General features: G+C 47.7%; 2 protein-coding genes across 2 annotated transcripts in view; one reads left to right on the top strand and one right to left on the bottom strand.

The window, feature by feature from the left end:
- The window catches only part of ACO2 (aconitase 2), a 43,001-nt gene extending 29,984 nt beyond the window's left edge, over positions 1 to 13,017 (bottom strand). The window contains exon 1 of the mRNA XM_028531954.2: positions 12,543 to 13,017. Coding sequence (XP_028387755.1) covers positions 12,543 to 12,578 — 36 coding nt within the window. The 5' untranslated portion in view covers positions 12,579 to 13,017. The remainder of the gene's footprint in view (positions 1 to 12,542) is intronic.
- Positions 12,829 to 20,167, top strand: PHF5A (PHD finger protein 5A). The gene is made up of 4 exons (XM_028531953.2): positions 12,829 to 13,154; positions 13,565 to 13,588; positions 14,102 to 14,268; positions 19,522 to 20,167. Exons 1-4 carry the CDS (start codon positions 13,103 to 13,105, stop codon positions 19,609 to 19,611), a joined length of 333 nt encoding a protein of 110 aa, XP_028387754.1. The 5' UTR covers positions 12,829 to 13,102; the 3' UTR covers positions 19,612 to 20,167.
- Positions 20,168 to 26,868: the final 6,701 nt, after the last annotated feature.

Genomic DNA, 26,868 nt, shown 5'->3' with positions numbered 1-26,868 from the left:
AACCAAAGTGTCGCAGGTTCGATTCCCAGTCAGGGCACATGCCTGGGTTGCCGGCCACGGCCCCCAGCAACCGCACATTGATGTTTCTCCCTCTTTCTCCCTCCCTTCCCTCTCTAAAAATAAGTAAATAAAATCCTTTGAAAAAAGTTACGTTTCATCCATTCTGTGGAACACTGTACAACACGTCAGGGCAACTCCCCAAGATTCATTACGTTGCAGGTAAAAGGTACAAAATGTACAACACGGTGCTCTAGGACTCTGGACTCCTGTGTGCACATGCACGGGCATAGAGACACACCAAGGAGGACGCAGCCCGAAGGATGTGCTGCCACGCCCGGGGAGGAGGCAGGTCAAGTGCAGGCGGGCAGAAAAGGAGGACTGTAGCTTCATCGGTAGCGTTCAAACATTTGTAAGAATGTTCTCATTGCTACCTGTATAAATACACGCATTACTTATTGCACATGTTAATTTGAATTGTAAAATTTAAAAACCTTGGAAGGAAACTTACCAAAAATGTTAACAGTAGTTATTTCAGGGTGAGGTGGGATATTACAAATTAATTATAGGTAATTTTTATGATATTCTCTATACCTCTGTATTTTCCAAGCTGCCTGCAATAGGTACCTTTATAAACAAGAAAAAGGGTAATGAAAAAGGCAAAGGGGTTAAGGGAAAAACTCACGGACACGGACAACAGTGTGGTGATGACCAGAGGGGAAGGCGGCAGGGGAGGTAGAGGAGGGGGGAGGGGATAAACGGTGATGGGAGGAGACTTGGTGTGAGATGACATGTCAGAGAACTGTACGTCTGAAACCTACATAATTTTATTAACTAACATCACCCCAAAATTCAATTAAAAAGAGTAAAAAAAGCCCTGGCTGGTGTGGCTCAGTGGATTGAGCACCAGCCTGCAAACTGAAGGGTCGCAGGTTTGATTCTCAGTCAGGGCACATGCCTGGGTTGTGGGCCAGATTCCCAGTAGGCAACGAGTCAATGTTTCTCTCATACACTGATGTTTCTTTCTCTCTTTCTCCCTCCCTTCCCCTCTCTCTGAAGTAAATAAAATGTTTTAAAAAATACTTTTTTAAAAAGGTAAGAAATTATTTTTACCTTAAAAGTAGATATTACTGAGTCTCATAATAATATGCTGACCACTGTGGTTGGGGTATGAGTAGTCCAGATTATTATTATTTAAAAAAGACGAGGTCCCAGGTTCATCCCCCAGTAACTCCACAAAACAAAACAAAACAAAACAAAACAAAAACAGAATGATGACTTGGGCGTGTTTTTAAGAAAATCACTTACTGGGGTTTTGTTTTTATTCCCTAAGTCAAAAAGTAAAACATGCCTGCCCCGAGGGCCCAGAGACATTCCCAGGTTTGCCCACGAGGCCATGCAACCCAGAGGTCACAGTCAGGAAGTGGGGAGCACTTCCCGTACTGGGACCCCGAATCCCAGGCCTGTGGAGTTCTCGTGGATAAACACCAAGCCCTTACGGAGAAGAGAGCCTCTGACTAAGAACTCACCCGTCACTCTCTCGAGGGACACAGGGGACGAGGGTGGCTTCAAGGTCGGAAAACCTCTCTTTGGCAAACTCCAGAAGCCCCATTCAACTAGGCTAGGCTGAGAAGCTCGTTTTCTTCCAGGAAGCCTATTCCACTACTGGACAGTTCCAATACCTCACAACAACAAATGCCTCTTACGTCAAACTGAAACACGCCTCCATGACATCAGAGGACAGACTCTGGCGTTGAAGATCTGGGCCCAGCTCCGCTCCAAGCAGCTCTGTAACCTCGTGTGGCTTCAGTTAAGCCTCTGGACGCTGCGCTTCTGCTCTGCAAGTGTGGTTAACACCTTCCCAGGCTGCAGCAAGGATCGGGGAAGAGCCCTTGCATGAAAGCCGCCGGCCCAGTGCCTGACACGGGCGAGGCCTCACTTCCCAGACCCGCGCTTCGGAACCAGACCAAGTGAGCTAACCGCTCCCCCACGCTGCAGCCCTTCAGACAGCGCTGGAAACCATACTCGCGTCTGCTCCACGCTGGGCGTGCCTGCAGCACCTCCTCTGCTTTAAAACAGCTTCCAAATTTTACACTTGGGCAGGTCTCACATCAGGGTGACCAGTAGCCCGATGCACTGAGATACACTTTGGAATAAATAGCAGTTAGTTGCTACACTGCTCCGTGCCGGTAACACTGCACAGAACTCGGCCTCCCTGCCTGCCCTGAAGACACAGGGGCTCAGAGACAGGAAGTGGCCTGCCCAAGATCACACAGCTGGTAACCTGCTGCGCCCATGCCCTTCCCACTGTGCTCCAGACAGTGTTTCCCAGCCTCTGCTGGGGGGCGGGGCTCAGTCCTCCACAGGGGCTCGCAGAGTGCCTCCAGTGGAGTGCGGCTCCTTGGTCTGTTAATGTCCCCTCCCTTGCTAGATGGGTTACAGATCTCCAGGGTCCCCAAGGGTTAATGAAGGCTCTGCTGATCCGGCATTTACTGACACGGGACCAACTCTGAAGGAAGGAACATACTCAGAGCAGACCCTACTAGGGAGCCAGACCAGAAATGAAATGAAAATGCACACATGGGAAAAAGGGGAAAGAAACAAAGTGAAACTATGCCAGGCAGGAGCACAAAGGTCGCCTAATGTCACCCCCCCAACAACTGTGCCTAGTGGGACTATTACAGGTCGTGGTCCTCGTTTAGATGACAAAACGGTGACTCAGAGGGAAAGCAAAGTCCACCAGAACCTAAGCTCCACGAGGACAAGAAGCTTGTCTATACTAGTCACCTCTGGAGACGCGGTCTAGGCCGAAGTCTGACACATAGTAGTTGCTCAACAAACCCCTGGTGAGAAAACAAGCAAAGGCGGAGCGGTCAGCTGAATGCAAGTCTCTTCGCCACGCTTTCAAATTCAAGCCGGGAGTCTCCCCTCCCCCGGCCGAGGCTGTGCTGAGCCGGCAGCGCCCGTCCAGAACCCAGTGCGTGGGAAAGTGGCCCACCCCACAGCGCGTCCCGTGTACGCCCTCTCACAACTCGGGCCTCCCCGCTTGGCCACGGTCAGACCTGCTGCTCTCCCTTCCCAGAGAAGAGGTGACTCCCCTTGGGATCACTTGTGTCCAGAGAACAGCCCAAACCAAAGGGACACCTTCTCAGGGAGAAGGCCAGGGGGACGGGGCCCGTCTGACCACCTGTCCACCCTGTGAGGCATGGGACCTGCCAGCACTGCCTCGGGGGGCTGTCATGGGCGCTGACACTCAGAGCAAGTGAGCTGTCCGGCTGAGCTGGGCTCCGGAAGGAGGCCTGCTCTCTGGAGGCCCCTGCTTCAGCAAGGGACAGGCACGTCACCAGCCACACCTGGCCTGTCCCGTGCCATTTAGAAACACCCCAACCCCAGGGCCGAGTCACAGAAAGGGCATCCACTCGAGAGCTGGATGGACCTGGCTCAGAGTCTCAGCTCCCCAAGCCGTGGGGCCCGGGACAGTTCCCTTTACCCCACCCAGCCCCTGTCTCCTCTTCTGTGGAGATAAGAGAGCAGAGGCTGTATGAAGCACAAAGAATGTGCTGCTTGAAGTGCAGAGAAAACACTATGGAATGACACACACAACATTCCTATCAGTGGCTGCCCCTAGGGACTGCAATGGAGAGAAGGTACGAGAGTTTTGTGACTATATTGCATTCTTTAAGGAAAAAATATATGAAAGGCACAAAGCTTGATAGCGGAGTTCCTGGCGGGCAGTCAATAAATGTAAGCTGTTTTTATTCAGTTTTCCCAGGGGAATGAGATGCTGCCACTAAGACACCGCTCGCCTGTGTACTGGGGAAGAACTGCGGGCTGCTGTCTCCCACTGCGCCTTCCACGCACTTCCCAACCACCCACAGACACCAGGAGCCCCAGAGCAGGTGACAGGCACCAGGACAGCACATCTCAGAATGGAAGTGGGACTGAAAAGATCTCATTTATCCACTCTTTCTGTCCTCGAATGCCTACCATAGAGTCATCCAACCTACGGGGGCCCTTTCCAGTAGGGGGAATACAGCACCTTATGAGGCAGCCCATTTTACCAGCAAGATGCCTTCAAGGTCTTGGGTGGGGTAAGACCCTGGTTCCTTTGACCAGACCCTTCAGGCCCACAGCTCAGAGCAACTCGCTGCCTAGCTCCTCCCCGCAGGGAAGCCTTGGGTGGGAGCTGCCTAGGTGGACAACACAGGAATGCATGTCAGTCAACATCCTCCTAGAAAGAAGCATCTTCCCACACCTCCGCTGCTTCCAACGAATTTCTGCCCCCCGTGGTAGGCGAAGCCTGGCACCTCTCCTAAAACCCAAACCTACACAATTCCGTCCTGCCAGGAGGCAATCAGCTAGTCAGGTTGCTATGCAATTGGCAGGCACAAAAGCGATGCAGCCCTTTTCAGAAGCTTGGAAAGGGAACAGGGAGCGGTGTCTCTCCAAGTCTCAGCCTCTAACGGGCTCCAAGGCAGTACGGGGTTCCTTTTAAGGAATCGGTTGATAGATTCACTCATCTGTCTAGTTCTCCTCTGCTGCTGGCGTCAGCAGCAGGGACTCCAGGCACACTGTGAACTGCATGCAGATCCCCAGCCCTGCTCTGGCCTCCGGGCAGCAGCTCCGCACCGTGACGCACTCGCGGGCACTCTCGAGCTCGGCCTGTGAGGCTGCCGCACAGCACAGCCTCTCTCCCTCAAGCTATGCAGGTATTCTGAGCAGGAGGCACTCATGCCCCCAATAGACACACATCCAGATAGGGCATGGAGCCAACCGAACTGTGTCCCCTCTGTTGGCCTACTCAACAGACGTCTAGTTTCTTCTCCCTACCCCCAGGAGAGGACTCTGGGAAGGCAGTCTGGTTGAGCAGTAGAAAGCCTGCATTCTGCAGCCAAACAGATCTGCATTCACTATCTGGGGGTTACAGGCTAGCTGCGACCTCAGACAGCTATTGAACCTCTCTGGGTCTCAGTCCCATCATCTTGAAAGCAGGCTAATGATACCTACTTCCCAGAGTGGTTGCGAGGGACAGGCAGGCAGTATTCACAAAACAAGACCGGGTTCTGTGACTGGCGCAGCAGCCTGACTGAACGTGCCCCTGCAGCGTCCGAGGTCCAGGACGGGGCAGCGTGGGGTCAGCCCACCCAGCACGTGGCCCCTCCCCTTGCTTCAGCCCAGTGTACTGCAGTTATGAAGTGACTTCTCCCTCGCCAGCACATATGATTTCCACAGGCACAGTCCTCGTCTTCAACCAGCTCTGTAGCTCGCTCAGTAAACAATAAAAAAAACAGTAACAACACAACTACCCAGCAGAAGGCGAAGGAGCCCAGGTGAATTGGTGGGCAGGGGTTACAGGAATTCTTGAGACCCCCTGGGCACCTCCCAGGACTGGCCAGGAACTGAAGCTCCCAATCAGAAACTGTCTCAAGTTCCGTAGTGTGAAAGCGGAATACTCCTACTGGGCCTCAAATCCCCAAGGAATCTAAAATCTAAAGGTTTTATTTATTTATTTTTAGAGAGAGGGGAAGGGAGGGAGAGAGACAGGAAGAGAAACATCCATGTGAAACCGAAACATCGATCCGTTGCCTTTCATACACACCCTGACCAGGGACCAAACCTGCAACCCAGGTACGCGCCCCGACCTGGGAATGAACTGGAGGCCTTTTGCTTTGCTGGATGGCACCCAGCCAAGTGAGCCACACTGGTCCGGGCGGAATGTAGTATTTAATGATGGAAACTCTGTAAATGTAATTCTAGAGCTCATTTTCTCAATGTTGCCCTTCAACTTAAGAGAATAAAATACAGGAACTTTATGATGATGTAGTTTTAGGAAGGGACTCCTCATAATTTTAATTTGTTTAAATTGTGAGGGTTTAAATGTTTACTTATAAAGCTATGTAGAAAAATAATCTTTCCCTTCAGTAAATTTACCAAGCAGTGCCAATCCAGGATTTTTTTGAAAATAAAAATAAAAAGCCCTGGCTGGTGTGCCTCAGTGGATTAAGCGCCAGCCTGCAAACCAAAGGCTCACTGGTTTGATTCCCAGTCTAGGGCATATTCATGGGTTGCGGGCCGAGGGCATGAAAGGCAACTACACAGTGATGTTTCTCTCCCGCTCTTTCTCCTCCATTACCCTCTCTAAAAATAAATTTTAAAAAATCTTTTACAAAATAAACAAAGAAAAGAAACCAGTGGATTTATTTCTACCTCCTCTCCGAACTCTCTTAGAGTATCGCCCAAGAGGTCTTCCTGAACAATTACTACATACCCAGTCTCCATGGAGACCACAGAAGGAGCGGGCAATTTCCCTGGAGCCAGTCCGCTTTAAACATACGAGCTGCAGGTACATGCTGCAGCCGTGGAGGCAGCAGGCCCTCTCCGGGGCTAGGGACAGAGACTGACGTTCCCCTGGTGCCCACACCCTGTGTCAGACTTGCCTCAAGCACTGTGCACACGCGGTCCCACTTCACACTCACAACTACCATCTATGGCAGAAGACACTGGGCCCATTTTGCAGGTTACGGAACTGAGGCTCTCACAGGGGTGTCCAAACTTTTGGAGTCTCTGGGCCACAGTGGAAGAAGAAGAGCTGTCTTGGGCCACACATTCAATATGCAAACACTAATGAAAACGGATGAGCAAAGGAAAGGCTTTAAGGAAATTGATGATTTTGTGTTGGGCCACATTCACAGCCGTCCTGAGCTGCAGGCTGGACATCCCTGCCTAGAATATTAACTATTTTGCCCAGGACCACACAGCAAAGGTGACATTCCAGTCCTGGCTCCAAGTCGGTGCCCTTTTCTTTGGCCCAACCTTTGTGGAATAAACACAAGAAAACCATTCTCCATCCTTTTAGGACCCCTCCCCCCCCAATAAAAGAGTTTCAACAGGTTCATTCTGGAACAATCTGAGGAAGAAGTCTGTCCTTATTCTCAATGTTAGAAATGGCCTATTCCTAAAGTGACACCAGAAACTAGTCACAAATTTTTAGAGTGCATTAGAGCTTAAAGAACTTTTTAAGTATTATTAGGGTTTCAGGCCCCCTCTTAATGGGAAAGTAGCTATTAACTGTCCCATTTTGCAGATGTGTAACCTGAAGGCCACAGGACTGAGACTGTGTGTGAAGCCACACGGTAAGTCTGTGGGTAGAGGAACTGTCCCTCAGGTTCCTGATATTCCACGTGCTGCTTTTTAAAGACTGCCAACAGCCCCCACACAGCCCCCTCCCCTTAGGCTGAGAGGCCCAGGGCCCACCACCACCTTCCGAACCAGGTGGGTCAAAGAAAGCTGGAGCCAATAGAGACAGACCGCTCGAGCATCAACACTGATTTTAAACAGTACCCAGATGGCCCTCTGGGAGACGCCAAGCACCAGAATGAGGCCTGAGACAGAACAAGGCTCACGTCACGCATGACGCTCATACTCAAGTGAGGGACCCTAGGGCAAGGCACTTGACCCCATCCAGCTTCCTTACCTGTGAAATATAGGCGATCTGCTGAGAGCTGATGAAAAAAGATCGAGAATTTATCAACAAGCTTCGGCCCACACCCCGGTTCTACAAGTACTGTGCAAACACACGACAACTGAATTCAAGTCGACTCAACCCTCAACTGCTCAAGCGCCAAATCTGGAAGTCATCCTTACTTACACCCTACCCTTCACATTCCACATCCAACCCAGGTGCCTCCAAAGTACCTCCATTACCAGCACCCTAACCCTAGATACCTCCAACCCTCTGTGATCAATCCCATTAGCCCCACCAATGTCCCCGCTTCCTCTTTTATCCCTTCTGTGGTTTTTCTCAACCATAAATCAGATCCTGTCGCTCCACAGCTTAAAATCTTCACTACATTTGGAGTAAAATCTAAAATCCTTATCACAGCATGCATGACCCTGGGTTCTTCTACCTCTTGCTCAGGCTGGCCTCTCCTCTCAGCTCCCCAGCCAGACTGGCCTTATTTCCTATCTCCAACATACTAAGCTCATACCTATCTTGGGTGCTTTGTACATGCTGCTCCTTGTACTTGAAGTCTCCCCTCCCAAAATACTGAAGGGCTACCTTTTTTTTTTAAGATTTTATTTATTGATTTCAGAAAGAGGATAAGCGGGGGAGAAAGACAGGGAAAGAAACATCCGTGTGTGAGAGGTACATCATCAGTTGCCTCTCGCACACCCCCAACTGGGGACCTGGCCTGCGAGCCAGGCACGTGCCCTGACTATGAATCAAAAGGGCAGCCTTTCAGTTCGCAGGCCAGAGCACAATCCACAGAGCCGCGCCAGCCAGCACCGAAGGGCTACCTTCTTACCACTGAAGTATCAGTTCACATCTCACCTCTTCTGAGGGGCCTACCCCAAGCACCCCGGTTAAAGCCAGGCCATAGCCCCACCTCTACTCTACCACACTATCCTATTTTATCTTGCTTTTAGCACTTAGTAGCTACAATTTTTCCATTTGTCTACTTGTTTATCTTCTGTCTCCCCAGGACTGCAATATAAGCTCCGCGATGCCTGTTCCCTGTGGAGCTCGCAGTGTCTAGAACAGCACTGGGTGCGGAGTGAGCGTTCATAAAACATCTGCGAACAGCTGCTCCAAAAGGCAGCAGTGTGCTCCCCTGGTCTTCAAGACACTGCTTTGACTCCCTCTCCCAAATTTGAGACTGGAAGCTTGTTTGCTCATCCATTGAGTCATTCACTCATGTGTTCACTCAATTCAAATCAAGTTGACTACAGGACACCTGAGAAAGTATCACAGTGAACATGCAACTAGAATGAACTGTTTCACAGTTTAAAACAAGATTTTTTGAGGCACTTTTAACTTCACTTCTGCCCAAAGTCAGGCTTCCCTGTAGTTAACTGCCATCCCAGATTTACATCTGAGGTTACGTTAAGTACATGCACCTGAAAGTCACACGATGAAAACTCAGCACCCCAGTACCTCACGGCAAAACCAAAGACCTAAGAAATGTATTTGCAAATACCTGACTCCTTTTATATACCACCCGTAGCCCTTTTCAAAAATAATAAATAATAGAGACCAGAAAGTAAGTGTGACTTTTCAAAAATTTCCCCTCCATTTTCTTCGCTGTTTCTAATTTAGTCTTACTACCTGGTAGCAGGCGCTGTCAAATGATAGAACACTGTCAACCTCAGAAGCACTGTTCTAGACTGACAGCTGTGCGAGGGCAGGGGGAGGCGGGGACTGGATGAAAGAAGGTGAAGGGATTAGCCAAAGGTCATGTATGCATGACCCATGAACATGGGCTCCTGTGGGGGACTGCCTGAGGGAGCTGGGGCAGGGTGAGGTAGAAGGGGGAAAAGGGGGGAAACGGGATAACTGTAATAGCATAAACAATAAATTATAATTTAAAAAAATTTTTTAAAAGAGCACTGTTCTCAGGTAATGGGGTACTAATGGTACCTCGGGCGCCAGGCTGAATCATGATGCCAAAGGAAAGCAGCAAAGCACAGGGGCTGGGACCTCAGGGTTTGGAACAGAAAGCTGCCAATTCAGCCCTGGCTGGTGTGGCTCCATGGACTGAGCACTGGCCTGTGAACCAAAGGGTTGCTGGTTCGATTCCCAGTTGGGGCACATGCCTGGGTTGCTGGCCAGGTCCCCAGTACAGGGCACGCGAGAGACAACCACACATTGATGTTTCTCTCCATCTCTTTGTCTTTCCCTTCACCTCTTTTTAAAAATAAATAAGCAAAAAGCCTTAAAAAAATAAGAAAGGTGCCGATTCAAATAATATCTAGCAATAAGGCCCTAGGCAAGTTTATTTTATTTCACTCAATAAGTATACAGCACTTACTATATGCAGGGAGGTTCTAAATACACTGCAACTATAATATGATTACTAGAGAAGTCTGAAGGACTATTTATCGTTATCTGTATCTTACAGGTGAAGGAGCAGGGAGAGAAGTGCAGCAACCTGCCCAGAGTCACAGCTCGTGAGCATTAGTCAGCAAATAAGGTAGTGCGAAGCAAGAATCCATGCTCTTTACCATTACACTGTGTTTTTGCTCTATTCCTACTTCTTCATCTATAAAACAGGGCTAATAGGTTTGCCCTATCCCATAGGGTCATGTGAGATTACTGGTACACAGGTAAATGTTAGCAACTCTTAGCGGTAGCAGTAACTGTCATCATTCTATCATCTACCTTCACCTTTGGTCCAGCCAAGGGCAGAAGAAAAATATTTTGGCTGAGAGAGATCTCCAAGGCTCCCTGGAGTAGAATACGTTAGAATAGAGTGGAAACTCCATGAGAACAGGAATTGTCTGCTTTGCTTATCATTGCTCACCAGAGTAAGTCATGGGTGCTCGGCAAATAGACGGTGAATGAGGTAGGAACGAATTTAATGCGTAGACAGGGTTCTGCAGACATGACAACCAAGGGAGTACCATCACATCTCAAATGAGGCTAAATATAAACAAGGTAAATTTACAAGGTTTTCAGAGGACAGTGTTAGCTGGCCACTTGGCCATTACTTAACACAGCCTGGCTACTGGGAGGCAGTGAGGTACAACGTTGCTCATTCATCTCAACAACAACAACAAAAAGATCTGAATTTTAATCCTGACTCTTCCTGAAACTCACCCAGGCTTTCAAAGTATAGGATTGTCTGTCTGTAAAAGAGGAAGCTGGGTCCTGACTGGTATGGCTCAGTGGACTGAGTGATGGCCTGCAAACCAAAGAATCACTGGTTCAATTCCCAGTGAAGGCATATGCCTGGGTTACAGGCCAGATCCCTGGTGGGGGGCCCGAAAAAGGCAACCACAACATTGATGTTTCTCTCCCTCCCTCCCTCCCTCCCTTCCCCTCTCTAAAAATAAATAAAGAGGAAGGTGTACTCCATGATGGTCATAAAGAAGTATATTTTACTTCCTCATAACATTATAACAATCATAAAATTCTGAATGGAAGCCAGTCACCAAGTGTTCAATAAACATTTGTCAATGAAGGTGATCCCCAACCGACAGATGAAGAAACTAAGATACAGAAGTAACTAATTCAAGGTCAGAGAGTCAGGGTAGAATATGAACTATAGCCCAGGTCTCCTTCTAGACTGGTGTAACACCCATGCTTTCTAAGATCCTTTTGCAGTTCAAAAATACTGTGATATGAGTCCTCTCTTCCAAGCTCAGTAAATCTGTAATCATTTATCTTAAATAATCCTCCCTGGCGTCACTACAGCATGGGACAGCAGATCAAAAAGAAACAACTACAGTATTTCCACGTCGTAAACCTGGAGATTCAAAAGATCCGAAAAGGGAATTGGCGAAAATCCTTTGTCTTTGCCCAGAATTGAGAGATCAAAAGTATTTTACAATAAGTGATTTCACTTTAACCACATGGTTTAATTTAATCAAAGTGATTAAAAAACAAACAAACCCACAAACTTCCAGTAACAATGCTTCCTGAAAGTACAGCATGTAACAATTTTTTTTTAAATCAAAGCTGTGCCACTTGATTCAAAGTAGAGTCACAAAGTTAAAAGACTGTCAGAGAACACAGAAATAATTGCTTTATTTTTATTACCAAGACACATACTTGACGCCGAACCTTTGAGTATAGCACCTTTCTGGGGCTGTCATGTTAGGAGTGAAAACCCATCTGGCAATCAGTCAGTTTTCTTAGATGCTTTCCTAGGGTCAAGGTCACACTGGAGTCTCTACCCTTCCATCTTGTATTTGAAAAGCAACTAATCGTGAGCTCCAAATACTCTGGTATGCTCCCAGATACAAATGTTGGCTCAGAAAGCACGCTCTGGTTGGGAAAGTTTTGTGAGGACAGGTTGACATGACCAAGTAGAGCAGAGGGGCTACAGAACAAGATGCTCAGGCCACTTCGATGACAGCAGTAACTTTCACCCACTTTCTGGGAGTGGCATTCCTTATCAAACGAGAATAATCATCTCACCAGATATTTACATGACTCACAATATGACAAGGACCTAAAACAGTCTCTCAACCTTGCGCAAAGGTGGGAGGTTACTGTTATCACGATTTACTACATCTAGGGCCGGAAGACCCCCTTTCATTCTTGGATACGTGTTCTGCAGGATCCTCAAAGCATGGGACAGGGCACTAGTTTCTTCTCCAGGCTCCAGGCCTGGCAACCGTAGATGCACCTGGCTAGCAAGTCTCCGCTTCTTAGAGGTGAACCTTCAGGCTCTGAGCCTAGCGGGCTCAGCATCGACCGTACCCCCCCGGTCACCTTGTCCTCACCTTGAGGAACAGAAAGAAACCCTACAGGGAAGCAGAATCGGTCCTCAAAAAGGAGAAAAAAGTGTCTGCATTCTTCACTCGGCCGTCACTGCTTAGACCCACACTTCCCTCGGGGCGGAGACTGTGCTGGGAGAGCTGACAGAGCGGGGACGCGTTGACCTCGGGCGCTGGAGGACCGGGCAGGACGCTGGGCCCGCGGCCGAGACAGGTACACAAAAAGTCACCGCAGGTCGGGCCTGCCTCGCCTCGCCCACAGCCGCAGGCGGACTGGGAGGGACCCCGCCCCCATGAACCCAGCGGGCCCTGAGTTCGCTCACCTGCAGCCGGGTCACCAGGAGGCTGTAAGGCGCCATTTTGTGCACTGACAAAGATGAGGTCGCGTGAAAGATGACGTCCCACGCGGCGTACTTAAAACCTTAGGGGAGGGGGCGTGGCCTGCCGAAGGGCGTCACGGCGAGGGCGGCACTTCCACCAGGCTCCGGGGCCAAAGGGCGCAGTGGGCGGAGCTCCTGTGTGAGCAACCAATACGGGAGAGGAGAACGCTGCGTAAAAACGTTTGTGGAAATAAATACCTTCTCCAAGATGACTTATCAAAGCGCACACTTTGTATTTGTACTTCAGTTTATCTCTTCCACCCTAATCGGAGAAAGGCATTTTTTTATTAACTCAGGGACCTGTCTCCTCAGCTACGACGGAAACTGGTCTCTGGAAAGCGAAAATTTTGATCCCGCGAGAGCGAGCGAGACTCGGTGCAAACACTGTGACCGCCGAGGGAAGCCTGCGGGACCAATGACGGCGACCAGGAGGCAGGAACAATGGAGGTTAAAGGTCGACCGGAAGTTCCGGGAGCTTCCGGTGACCTGCTTGAGTGCGAGCTATGGCCAAACATCACCCGGACTTGATCTTCTGCCGCAAACAGGCTGGTGTTGGTGAGACAGCTTTCATGTCCGCGGCTCTCTAGGTGGGGTTGGTATTGGGAGTTGGGGAATCGGAGATTCCCGTCTCTTCCTAGCGTCTGGCCCCGAAGGTGCCGCGCTTCCCGCCTTACGGCGGGTGGCGTCGGAGCGCGCAGGTTTGCGGCCTTCAATAAGGAGAGGGCGGAGCGCGCGTGCTGGGGGCCGAAGGTGGGTGGCAGGGGTGGGGTCCAGAGAAACTCAGATTGCCCAGGACCTGTGATGGACTTCGGGAAGCCGTGGGTTTGGAAAGTTCATAAGGATAAAATGGGTTAAATCGCTCACTGAAGACCCTGCTTCTGTCCCCACTCCAAGCTCGGGGATGTTTCTCTCCTCTTCGTCAAACTCTTAATTCTAACAGTACTCTACCATCTTTGATCTTGCAGCCATCGGAAGACTGTGTGAAAAATGTGAGTGGAACGCGCCCTCCCGAACACCCCACCCTTGTGCTCCGTTTCTGTGCAGACAGCAAACGGGCATTTCCTGGGGATCACAAAGTGAGCTTTAAGTAAATGTGCCTGGACGCACGTGAACACTGAATGCCAGACTGCCACCAAAGGCCCCCTTCACCCCCCTACTCCAACGTACCCATCTTAGACACTATGTTTAGGTTTTGAGAAAAATCTGTAGCTTTGGACAGAAAGTAGCATGACCCCGTCTCCAGCACGCGCAGTTTTTGCCTGTAATTATACGGATGCCATCTACCAGGGGCTGTGCTAAGCTCTTGTTAGTTGATGGACTTGTTCCTGTGTGTGGTGGGGATTGAGATGGACCCTGAGTAAACCAAGTTTTGCAATGGCAAAGTAGAAGACTCAAAAGTCACTCTCAGATGGAGACTAGTGTTTTTCCCCCCCGTACAAGAGGAGGGCAGAGGACACGAGGTACTTGCAAGTGGGCATAACTCCGTTCTCTCTCCCTCACAGGCGATGGCAAGTGTGTGATCTGTGACTCCTATGTGCGCCCCTGCACCCTGGTGCGCATATGCGACGAGTGTAACTACGGCTCCTACCAGGGGCGCTGTGTGATCTGCGGAGGCCCCGGAGTCTCCGATGCCTATTATTGTAAGGAGTGCACCATCCAGGAGAAGGACGTGAGTGTGCCCAGAGCTTCGAGCCTGACCTTTCTTTTATTTAGAAACACTCAGCTGTCCACGGCAAATTCCTATGGTCTGTGGAGATTGCCATGTTCAGCTGGTCACCTAGGTTATAATTTCAAATTCCGTGAGCCAAAGTGGGTGTGGTCCAATAAAAGGCAGTTATTTTCCATCGAAGGTAAAAAGGCAAGAGAAGCAAATCTTTGTCAACACCAGCAATTTGGAGAGGCCTCTGTCTATTCCTTTGCTGCCTCTCTATTTTTATTCAGAAACAACGCCCTACATTTTGTAAGTCCCAGCACAGTGCATGGTGTGTAGTGGCCACTCAGTAATTCTTTTTCCTAGCATTAAGGAGCGCTTGGGTGATTATAGTGACATTTGCATTTGGGACAGTTCAAGTTGATGTCAGCTTTGAGTGGTTGAAAGAATGCTTTTGGTTTGATATCATAGAATTGATTGTCATTCTGTCTCTTGACATTGTTGTCTCTTGACATCATGTGGTGTCAGTGACCAGCCATTCCACCCCTTAAACCAGATGCAGAGGAGAAGGCTTACAAGTCTGCAGTAAGGATGAGTTTTACTGTTTTCTTTAGCAGACTTCTTGGTGGTGGCTTCTTGTGACACAATAAAAGGAAGTGTGATACAGTACTAATAGGTGGATGGACGGTATCTGGTACCTAATCTAGAATAAGGCAAAAGATGTATACTTCTTAATGTACCCACAAGCACAGAATAGGTAGATTATAGATGTTACCTCCTTTATTCTTCACAGTGACTTTGTTAAGTAGGGAGTATTATTATCCCCACGTTACAGTCCCTTACCCACCTAACAAGTGGCACGCCCAGACTGTCTGATTAAACCTAGTGGTGTCACATTACCCTGCGTTGTCCTTTCATAAATCCTTTTGGTGGGATGTGCCATCTTGAGGAGAAACAACCCAGCCGCCTCAGCAGTCTGTGTACTTGGATTCTTTCTACCCCCAGTAAGTGTGACGCATCCGGCCAGATAAATAAGACTGTTCTTACACAGTTAAGTCTTATTTAGGGAGATGAGAAGGGTCACGGATGAAGTAGGAAAAACATAACTTCATTTGGTGATTTGAACTTTCTCCTGACCTAAATTAAACCCTTATTTGCATTTATTTACGTTTGACTGTCAAATCGTATTCTGCTTGGATCTGGTCCACCAGCTAAGTTGCACTTGTTTAGAGAAAGAATGTTGGTTTGTGCGTCTGAACCCCATTTTTCCCGCTTCTTGGTAAAGTGCCTGACACGTGTTGTAAGCATGGGACACACTTTCGGGGCTGCCCCTACAAGTCGTCCACAGGAGTTCCCGTTAGGAACTGTCTGGTGCCTAGCTGGTGGTTTGCAATTATCTGTAGTCCATAGTAGTGAAACCACAGTAAGACAGCAGCAGTGGAGAGGAAAGTACAAATGATCTTGAACTAGCTAAAGAGCCCATTAAGGAAATGTTCTTGAATTTTTACCTGGTTGCAGCTAGAGTTACTATTGGCATAAGCTTGCAGCCAGAGAGTGCTTATTGTTCATTTGACTTGTCTTCGTGTGGTGTGTGACCCGATCCCTTTGGATCCTCGTGCCTCATTCTGTCCCTGTCCCTGAGCGTTGTTCCAGACGTCACTGCCCCCACTTCACGTTATACAGGGGTGTTCTGGGGATGTTTGAGATAGCACCCAGCTCACACCGCTCAGTCACAGTTTCCAGGGAACACGGAGCAGCTCAATGGCATGATCCAGCCTCTCAGTCTTATAGATCAACGTGTGCATTAAGAGCCTAAGACTTTCCTGTGCAGAAGTCTTCCCACAGCCAAAGCAACCCTCATTAATGTTCTCTTCCTGCAACTTTGGTCATTTTTAAGGGAATTCGACCAACAAACTAAGCTGGGTGTGCTCTGTAGATTTTGGGGTGGGGTTAAAGATTTTATATATTTTTTCAGAGGAGAAGGGAGGAAGAAAGAGAAGGAAAGGAACATGAATGTGTGGTTGCCTCTCATGTGGCCCTCACTGGGGAGCTTGCCCGCAACCCAGGCATGTGCCCTGACTGGGAATTGAACTGGAGATGCTTTGGTTCGCAGCCCACACTCAATCCACTGAGCCACACCAGCCAGGGCTGCTCTATAGTTTTTCAAAGCGTCAAGAATACTCGGGAGTTGTCCTAATAGGCCACGGATGTGGGTTGGATCCCCAATCAGGGTACGTATAAGAAGCAACCAATCAATGTATAAACGAGTGGAACAACAAATTCATGTCTCCCTCCCTCCCCCTCCCCCTCTCTCTCCCCCTCTCTCCCCTCCCCCTCTCTCCCCCTCTCTCCCTCCCTTCCTCTCTTTCCCTCCCTCCCTCCTCTGCTCTCCCTTCCTCCCTCTAAAGTCAAACTTCTAAAAAAAATTTTTTTAAATGCTCAGGAGTCCGGGATAATACCTGTGGGCATTGCTGCCAGAGGAGTAATTTGTAGTTTCTTCTAATGTAGCATCATGTTGATCCCTTGTAACCCTTAATTCCTTTACTCCTTTTACTTATCATTTTCCTCAGCCATCTGAACCAGGAAACAAAGCAGCAGCTAACATCTGTGGAGTTCTTACTATGTGCCAGACACTGTGCTAAGCATTCTTTTCCAAAAATGATACGGATACAGATGGGGAAATTAAGGCTTAGCAATGTTTCCCTGGCTGGTGTGGCTCAGTGGGTTGAGTGCAGACTGTGAACCAAAGGGTCGCAAGTCTGATTCCCAGTCAGCACATACCTGGGTTGTGGGCCAGCTCCCCAGTATGGAACACGTGAGAGGCAACCACACATTGATATATCTCTCCTTCTCTTCCCCTCTCTCTAAAAATAAATAAATAAAATCTTTAAAAAAATACACAGCTGCCTAAAAGAATTCTTCCCTGTGCTAGGCACGGGGAAGTCTGTCAGTCCTCCCAGGGACTGAGAGGTGACGAAGGTTTTAGTGTTCACACACACGGGTGCTAGAAGAGGTCCTGCCACGAGGCAGGTACTTGGCAGGTGTTTTCAAAATGTCTTCTAGCTGAATTCACACCCTGTGCCATCCTCCAGGCTTCCTTACCGGCCCTGCCACTCTCCTTCCCCATGCCCTCCATTCTCAGGCGTCCGCACCCTCACCTCCCACAGCGTTGGTAGAAACGGGGTGGCCATGAGACCCGCAGGAAGTATGTAGAAAATAAAACACGGGAGTGTAGGCAAGAAAACAGGAAACCTGTGAGTCGGTGAGAGAAGATGCCATAAACCCCAAAGATCTAGTAATCCAATACATTGGTTTGCCAACTTCTTTTTTTTTTCTGGGTCCCTCCCCCCAAACTTCTTAAAAAATATGTAGAGTCCTGTCTTCACAGAAATATCTTATACTGAACTTGTGTGTGTGTGTGTGTGTGTATGTATGTACCATTATGAAATTGCTGGTATTTGATTTTGGCAATTTCTTAAACTTACTAAGAGCTGACTATACACCAGACACTGTTCTAAGTACATTTATTGATTCTCGACTCCAGGAGGTAGGTTCTGCCAGTGTGACTGAAAAGGGACACAGGGAGGTTCATAAACGTATCGAAACCCAGGGTGCCTCTCAAGACTCTCCAGGGCTAGAAAAACACAAGTTTGTGAACATCGGCCAGTCTACTTATTTTACAGTTGAGGGGTATGAGTCCGAAGAGGGCTGATTTACCTGCAGGCACACAAGTCAGCAGAGCACAGTAAGTCTCAACAGGTTATTGTTGCACCGCAGCACCTCACAACGTCTCTAAAGGCCTTAGCGCGCTGTTGTGTTCAGGTCAGGCTCCCCTGAGCGAGGACGAGGGGGCTGTTCCCTCATTTGTACCAGGACTTCCCATACAGATCACATGGCTTACTAGAGGTCACCTGGCAAGCTGCCGCGGGGGCCGGGCCCATAGCCCAGCTCCCTCAGCACAGCAAACTCCACAGATGGTAGTTCTCAATGTAATACATGGTACATGTTTTCTAGAAGCTAATGACATGTTAGTGTTGGCTTTCTCTGTTTTCAGGGTTGGTTTCATTTTTTGTTTTTGTTTTTTTAATTAGAGAAATAGAAACATTGATTCGTTCCACTTATGCGTTGATTGTTTGAGTCTCCTGTGTGCCCTGACTAGGGATTGAACCTGCAACCTTGGCCTATCAAGACCACCCTCTAACCAACTGAGCTGCCTAGCCAGGGGTCAGATATTTTTGAAGTGTTGATATCAGTCCCTGAAAAGGGAAATCAGCTGCATTAGAAATGAGGTGTCTAAGGACTTCATTGGTTCATTCTGTAGCCCAGTGTCACAGGAAGCAACCTCCTCTGACATGGATGTTAAATAAAGTCATCAGCCCTGTGAAGGTTTTACGCAATGGCAACGTGCAGTTTTCCTCCCATCATTCCAGAGCAACTGATGGAGTCATCACGTCTGCAGAGCACAGCCTCCCAGGGGCCTCACTGAAACCACTCAAGCTCAAAGCTCGCAAAATGGCCAGGAGAGCATGTCATTACAGATCAGAGTAGGGACATCAACAGGGCACTGGAACACTCTTCCCCAAGAGCATGTGTCACACCGGGTGAATCAATAAGGACACATCAAACACAGTATCCTGTGAGAATTTTTTTTTTTAATGTATGCATTTCAGGGGAAGGTAGAGAAAAAGACGTAAATATCAATGTGTGGTTGCCTCTAGTACACCCCCTACTGGGGACCTGGCCTGCAACCCAGGCATGTGTCCTGGCTAGGAAATGAACTGGTGAACTTCGGTTCACAGGCCAGCACTCTTTATCCACTGAGCCACACCAGCCAGGTCCTCCTGTGAGATTTAAAATGTAAGGTACTATTCTCTGAAGTCTTTCAGTTTCCTTCCTTGGTGATAGTCTCTCTGTTCTTGGGATAGTGGAAGAGAGCTAGAAAGCTTGATTTGTAGATGATGGATACTTTTACCTTTCAGTAGAAGAACACCCTTTGGGTTTTTTAAGAGTTTTAGATCCTGCCTGGACTATGTCATATTAGCAACTTACGTGGGCTGAGACTCCAACGTTGTATGCTCAGGCCACTGGATTGAAGGTAGACCGGCCCTGGGCACTTCTAGTTGCTTGGTGAGTTCCTCGTTGATTGAGTAGGATACCTGAGGTGGCGAGGTGTATGACTACACCGTTAGTCCAGACGTTATTTTCATGTTAATTCCGTCTCGATACAGGCCCCAAGACTTTTGACAACTTCTCTATTCTTCTGTTTTCCAGAGAGATGGTTGCCCAAAGATTGTCAATTTGGGGAGCTCTAAGACAGATCTCTTCTATGAACGCAAAAAATACGGCTTTAAGAAGAGGTGATTGGTGGGTGGCCTTTCCTCCCTCCATTAGGCCGCCGGAGCTGCCAGAAGAGACGCCTGCTACTGCCAACAGAAAGGGAACGAAGCTCAGCACCTCGCCGGGACGCCTCCCAGTGCACTGGCGCCCCCCGCCCGCCCTCTCCTCTCCTCTCCTCTCCCCCCACGAGGCGATGGAATGGAACAGGGTCGGCACAGAGGGTTCTGGTGGACTGGGTCAGAAAAACTGATGGAGTAGTTCGTGGTTTTTCTTGAATGCAGGAAGCAAAACTCCATCTTCCGTATTGATAAGTTCTCTACGCCAAGAGCTCCTCAAACAGAAACAGTATCGTTTCAGCGTTCTCGAGGAGGCACGGAAGGTGCCCGTGTTCACACGGCAGCTCTGACGGCAGCCGTCTTCCATGAAACGTCCGCAGGGGCAGGGAGCTCTCGGGGCAATAAACGAGGGCATTTAATCTTGATGAAACGTACTGGGTAGGGCTGGGTCATGTTACTGTTTTTTAAGAAAATGGAAAACCCTTTCTGTTGCTATTAATAAAGGAGGTGTTTATTTTCTGGTAGTTGATCGCTGTCCAATTTAAGTTTAACTCTAGGACCTTAAACTCCAGTTTGTTTCAGTCACCCAGGAACTTGCGACTCAGAATAGAGGTACTGGGACTCATCGAACACCTTGTCGTCTTATTACTACTGGGAGGAATTCAGAACTAGCCATTCTCTTCATGATAGGTAGACTAAAGTCAATTTTAGTAACAACATTTTTTCCTCCTGCCCAACTTTAATTTTGAACTGAAGAGAGAGTTTAGTGGATCTGTTTCATAAAGTGCATGTCTATTCACATTAAGGATTTTTTTAATGAAATTAATGGACTGAGGACAAATTCAGACATTTAACCCTAACTCAGCTATCTGTACCTTTGCCCACTAGAGGAGATAAGGAGGTTAACTTGAGGCACATTCATAATTTGAGACATCTGGTTAGGTAGGTGTTCGGACTCCATTGATTTGAAAAAGGTTACAAGTCTTGAGGATCCAAGGTGGTTCTGCAACTTGTCGGCAAAACCACAGGAAGAAATGAGAGTGTTCTGACTTCTTTGGTTTGGATCAACAAAACTAGATTATTCGTGATGCTCTGTCTGCCTTCAGGAATTTAGTAGAGGGGCCTGCCAGAAACAGCTCCTCTAATTCTGAGGATGCACAAAGGAAGGGTTCTTGACCCAGCTTTGGGACACCTCCCGGGACCTAGGGCAAGTTCATGGTCACACGGGTAAAGGTCATCCTCAAGGCTTCCCCATTTTGTCTCCTGCCACCAATTTTCTGTACTCCAGCCACTGGGGTTTCCTTCAGTTCCTGAAGCTGCCGCTCTCTGTTAGGTCGGAGTCGCTGGAGAAACCGGCCGGACCCAGCGAACTAAGGAGAACGGGGTTTCCGGGCGGGGAGTAAGAGGGAAAGGGGAGCCGAGGGAGGGCGCACTGAATGAGGAGCGGAATAGGGTGGAAGGGCCAGAGGGGAAGCTGGAGCCGCTGTGCCCTAGGGTTTCTGAACGACGCTGCGGTCCGGGAGTCGGGTTGATGGGAGGCCAGTCCCAGTGACGGGAGAGCAGGCCTCCAGCCGGGTGCCCAATCCCGGTTTCAGCACCAAAAATGTTAGGTCGGAGTCGCTCAAGAAACCGGACGGACGCAGCGAGCTAAGGAGAACGGGGTTGATTGGCTAGCGGGGATAAGAGGGAACGGGGAGCCAACCAAGGGCGGTTAGGACTCGGTTATTCTTAGGTCAGGGTTTTTAAATACAAAAACCTGCGGAGGGCATCAGTTTGATTGGCTACAGCTGGTTGCTGGGTGCAGGCTCAAGACAAAACAACCTGTTACGCCGGATTGGCCGACCCCAGACCCTAATCTTGATCTGTTTTTCCTGGGCAGGGTCTGCAGGCAGCTTCCCACGGTGCCATTTTCTAGCCTGGCTTTTCCTTCCTCCTAGGTCTGTCCCTCTCCTGGCCTCGGTGCTTTTTACCTGGTAATCCCCCTCTAAGCTCGGGCTGTCTTGATCACCTAACTCCTGCTCATCCTTCAGACCTCAGCCAAATACTTCCTCAAATAAGCCTCTGGACCCCCAATCTAAGTTTTCCCTTTTACACGTCTATGGAGCACCGTAAGCATTTGGTAATTACTGACAGCTAGTAGGCTGTGTCCCGTGGTGGCAGGAACCAAGTCTGCTCTGCCTGGCAGGTAGCAGGTGCTCCATCCTGAATAAATAATGTAAGCCAAGGAAACCAGATAATTGGGCTTTGAAGCACATGTTGGAACCCATGGGCAAAGGGGATGACGGGAGACAATCTGAACCAGATGATGTGTTTGGGAGCTAAGCAGTTCTAAAGCATCAGGTAAGGGTTCTGGTATGTCAAAATGTTGCAGAGAACAGATCATTTTCAGATTATGTTTAGAATTGCCACTGATTCCACAGTGATTTTAAAGTGTAATATAAGTCGAAATGTTTCGCAAAAAAAAATAGGTTTTTAAAATTTGCTTATTAACCACTCTGGTCAATATAACATCTTGTATCTACAAATGTTTCCAAAACTCCTTAATCAGCAAAGCACGTTAAGTGCTCTATCAGCCTCCACGTGAATGCCTCTAAAACATCTTGCAAGGAAACTTAAGAATAATGCCCAGGCCTGGCTGGTGTGGCTCGGTGGATTGAGTGTTGACCTGTGAACCAAAGGGTCAACAGTTCAATTCCCAGTCGGCACATGCCTGGGTTGTGGGCCAGGTCCCCAGTGGGGAGCACAAAGAGGCAACCACACATTGTTGTTTCTCTCCCTCCCTTTCTCCCCCCGCCCCCCACACTCTCTACAAATAAATAAATAAGAAATTTTTAAAGAATACTGCCCAGTAGGATGTCAGAGATTATACCCTCCATACTGATAACCCATGGAGCAAGTCGACCTTAGCCCAGTGAGTTCATCTGAATGCCACTCCTTGTCACCTACTTTCATAATCCTGTTCTTGGTTCCTTTCTTATAAGAGACCAAGGAAACAATATAATGCAATAAATGAGTTGCAAACCACCTGAGACAAACTAAGTGGTTTTGGTTTTAATTATTGTCCACCTTGGACTTCAGAAATTCCTTTTCAATTGTAAAAATTGGCATAATGATAGTACAAATTTTCTGTGGGGAAAACATCACTTACAAGCTGAATTTTCACCTCTAACAGTATACAGTTCTGTGATGAGAATTAGAATAATGATCTGTGTATGAACACAAACAATCATAATGTTCTTCAAAACTACTGTTTTTCTCCAGTGCTGAAATGAGCATTACTGACATAGAGAAAGTGGTTCCCTTTCCTGAATATGATTAATTAATCTCCTTTAAACATTGCACTTATTATATTGCTCTTGTTAAAAAAAAAAAAAAAGGTGTAATGAGAAGTGTGCTGGGTTTATAATGAGACCTTGATTCCTGCTCTGCTACTGACCTTTAGTGAGTCGTTGAGACTTTCTGTGCTTCTTTTTTCTTATCTACTAAATAATGGTAATAGCGCCTACCTTTTTGGGACAACGGATTAAATCTGACCTTGTTAGCCCTGACTGATGTGGCTCAGTTGGGCATCTTCCCACAAAGGGAAAGGTTGCAGGTTCAATTCCTGGTCAGGGCATATGCCTGGGTTGCGGGGTCAGTCCCTGATTGGGGCACATACAAGAAAGAGGTAGCTGGTCAGTGTTTTCTCTCTTGCATTGATGTTTCTCCCTCCTTTCCCCTCTCTCTAAAAGTAAATAAAATAAAATAAAAATTGGACCTTGTTAGTGCCTGACCTTTACTGGGAAAGCTTTACAAAAATGGTGGGTTGGTTTTTTTTTAAGAGTATTTATTTTTTAGAGAGGGGAAGAGAAGGAGAAAGAAAGGGAGAGAAACATCAGCGTGTGGTTGACCTTCACATGCCCCCAACTGGGGACTTGGCCTGCAAGTCAGGCATGCGCCCTGACTGGGAATTGAACCGAGGACCCTTTGGTTTGCAGGCCCGCGCTCAATTCATTGAGCTACACCAGCCAGGCAAAAATGGTGGTTCTTTTACTGTGAGTCTCTACTTTTTCACAGAGAAACATTTAAGTCCAGGCACTGAGGTTCTCCAAATGGTTCCCTCTCTCCCCTACCCGCAAGGTTTTTCTCCACTTCTCTCTCTCTCATCACTAGGCCGTCAAAGGGACATTCCTTGCACGCTCCTGTGGTCTTGGCTCTGCTTTCCTTTGTTTGAAATGCCCTTTCACCCTCACATTAGCCAGCCAACTCAGTACCTCTTCCTTCTCAGCTCCTGACCTCTCATGAATGCTCCAGATGCCCCACAACAATCCCACTTGGACTAGCTCCATGACTAGTATATACATACAAGTTTCATAGAACAATATTTACTGTGTGTATTGCATTCCAGTATTTTCATTTTATCCCATTCTATTCTAAAGATTCTGGCTGAAATACATGAAATTAAGTGATTTCATGACACTACTAATGGATCACACCCCAGAGTTTCAAAACTGAATTAGATCATAAGGTCCTTGAGCTCATCTTTGCCTCTCCCACCACTTCAGGGCACACAACAGGCAGCCCCTCAAAAAACCACTACATTGAACTGGAAAAGGGGTCACTAACACAGGAGTCAGGGTGAATAATACAATTGATTGAAAAGGGAGGGCTGTAAGCATAGCCCAAACACGATGGTAAATGGTATGTGACCCTTGGCTTTCTCGTCTGGGAGACAATAGGGAGGTGGGGCCCGTAGAGAACCGGAGTGCACAGGCTCTGTTTTGAAGGAGAGGGCTGCCATTCAAATCCAAAGAATTGTCACCCTGAATGCCCAGTATTATCAGAGCTTTTGAATTAAGGACAAGTGGTAAAATAAGATTTTTGTGCCATCTTCCAATTTTTAAATACTGTTACTTCATGCCCTGGCTGGTGTGGCTCAATTGGTTGGAGTGTTGTTCCTTAATGGAAAGGCTGAGTGTTTGGTTCCCAGTCAGGGCACATACCTAGGTCACTGGTTCCATTCCTGGTTGGGACACTTACAAGAGAAAACCAATTGCCCGGGTTGGTATGGCTCAGTGGATTGAGCACTGGCTTGCAAACCAAAGGGTCACCAGTTCAATTACCTGTCAGGACACACGCCTGAGTTGCAGGCCAGGTCCTCAGTATAGGGTGCACAAGAGGCAACTGTACATTGATGTCTTTCTCCTTCTCTTTCTCCCTCCCTTCCCCTCTGTCTAAAAATAAATAAATAAAATCTTATTAAAAAGAGAGAGAGAGAGAAAGAAAACCAATTGCTATTTCTCTCCCTAAAAACAAATGAAAATATGTCCTTGGGTGAGAATAAAAAAAAAAATTCAGCCTTGGCTGGTATAGTTCAGTGGATTGAGCATGAGCTGCAAACCAAAGGGTTGCTGGTTCAGGTCCCAGTCAGGGCACATGCCTGGGTTGCAGGCCAGGTCCCCAGTGGGGGTCATGTGAGAGGCAACCACACATGGATGTTTCTCTTCCTCTCTTTCTCCCTCCTTTCCCCTCTCTAAAAATAAATAAAAACTTTAAAAATTTTTCAGCTCATTAACAATTTTTTAATGTATCAGTCCATGCCAAGACAATATATCCAACAGACATGGACCTGGTGTGGACCTTGGCCTGCCAATTAGCAGATTATAGATTATATATATAATAAATATATAAATATATTTATGGAGAGGGAGAAACATCACTTTGTTGTTCCACTTACTTATGTATTCATTGGTTGCTTCTTGTACATGCTCTGACCTGAGATCAAACCCGCAGCCTTGGAGTATTGGGACAACAATCTAACCAACTGAGCTACCTGGCCAGGGCCCAATTAGCAGCTTTTAAATTAAGAAAACTAACTTCCCAGGGAATCAAACTGAAATGACTAAATTTCAGAGAGACTGTCACTCTGTTTTGACCTGTAGCTGCTTAATAGCAGTTTGAAGCTAGGACATAAAGTTGAAAGATTCTTTGCCTTGGTTGGAATTTTTGTGCCTAAAAAAAGCATTTCAATTCCCACTTTTCCCAGTTTTCCAGTTCCTTATCAACTCTCTCCACTACCTACACTAAAATGTTACTCTCAGCAAAAGATAGGTTTGTTCATTTGTTTACTAGAATTCACTCACATTGCCCTGTACATTCAATCACTCTTCTCCAAAGCCAGTTTCTGCTGTGGCTTTCTTTGTTTGTTCTTACCCTGCTGTGGCAATGGATTTGAAGAATCAAACTGAGGGACTGTTTTCTTGGATAATATAAAAGAAACCACAAAATTCGTCACCCTGGCATGTATATATGGGAGTGACTCACCCCTGACAGTTAATTGGTCCTAATTATGACCAGCCTGACTTGTCAGAGTAACAAAACATCTGGCATAACTTGCTTCCTCTCAGGGGACCTGCCCCCACCTCTCCCCTCTGCACATGCTTACTTTGAAACTCGCCATTCCTAAAACATGGTGTGTGCTTCTGAAGGGATGATTATTCCAAATGGGAACGGAATGCTCGAGTAGGGATTCAGCTCACAAGCCCTGGCAAGATGAAATCATGTTTGGAAGGGAAAAAACGTCTTCCTCATCACATCGTAAATGGAGACATCAGTAGCTAAGGAGGGTGAATACCTTTTTTCCCCCGTGTTTTATTTTTTCCCGTTTGCATGCTCACCCTTTACACAGGGCTCCCATCTGAGAAGGAGCCTGGATTTCCCAGTTTGTTTTTAGTGACGTTGCTCAGGGCTGCTGTTTCCACAGTGCAGGAGAAATGCGAACCAAGCATGAACACACCAATTCAGCGCCTTCCTTCCAGGGGTCAGTTCGCCCTCTCTCAGCCTGCATTGAACGGTGGGAGCCCTCCATCTGCTTGTATCGGCTCCATTCCTCCCCTCCTGAGGTACTCTAGGAGAATTCCTTTCAGCTCACCCTCACCTTTCTTATCGTTCTGTCTTGTAAGGTGTTTTACTGGGGAATGCACATTGAACTGAACACAGGTTATGTAAAATGTAATTTGCCAGAATGGTTCCCTTTAAGAAGGGCAACTATTTGTTAGGCTTTGCATACAGAATCATGTTTAATCCACACGATCCCCAGTTTAAGGATGAGAAAACAAGTTTGATGATGGAAAGAGATTTACTGCCATTAAATCAAGATAACATGATTGGCGGCAGAACTAGGATTCAAACCCACATATTTCCATGGCTACCTCTAATAAATAACTACCAGTACCAGCAGCCTTTG

Source organism: Phyllostomus discolor, chromosome 2 (genome assembly GCF_004126475.2).
Source record: "Phyllostomus discolor isolate MPI-MPIP mPhyDis1 chromosome 2, mPhyDis1.pri.v3, whole genome shotgun sequence".
In the NCBI taxonomy this organism is placed as follows: Eukaryota; Metazoa; Chordata; class Mammalia; order Chiroptera; family Phyllostomidae; genus Phyllostomus; species Phyllostomus discolor.
This window is presented reverse-complemented; position numbering and strand designations above follow the sequence as displayed.

Bases quoted from the DNA above. Each gene is read 5' to 3' on its own strand.
- PHF5A (XM_028531953.2), top strand. From the start codon at position 13,103: ATGGCCAAACATCACCCGGACTTGATCTTCTGCCGCAAACAGGCTGGT. The intron at 13,155-13,564 runs GTGAGACAGCTT...TTGATCTTGCAG, and splicing joins CCGCAAACAGGCTGGTGTTG to CCATCGGAAGACTGTGTGAA. The intron at 13,589-14,101 runs GTGAGTGGAACG...TCTCCCTCACAG, and splicing joins CGGAAGACTGTGTGAAAAAT to GCGATGGCAAGTGTGTGATC.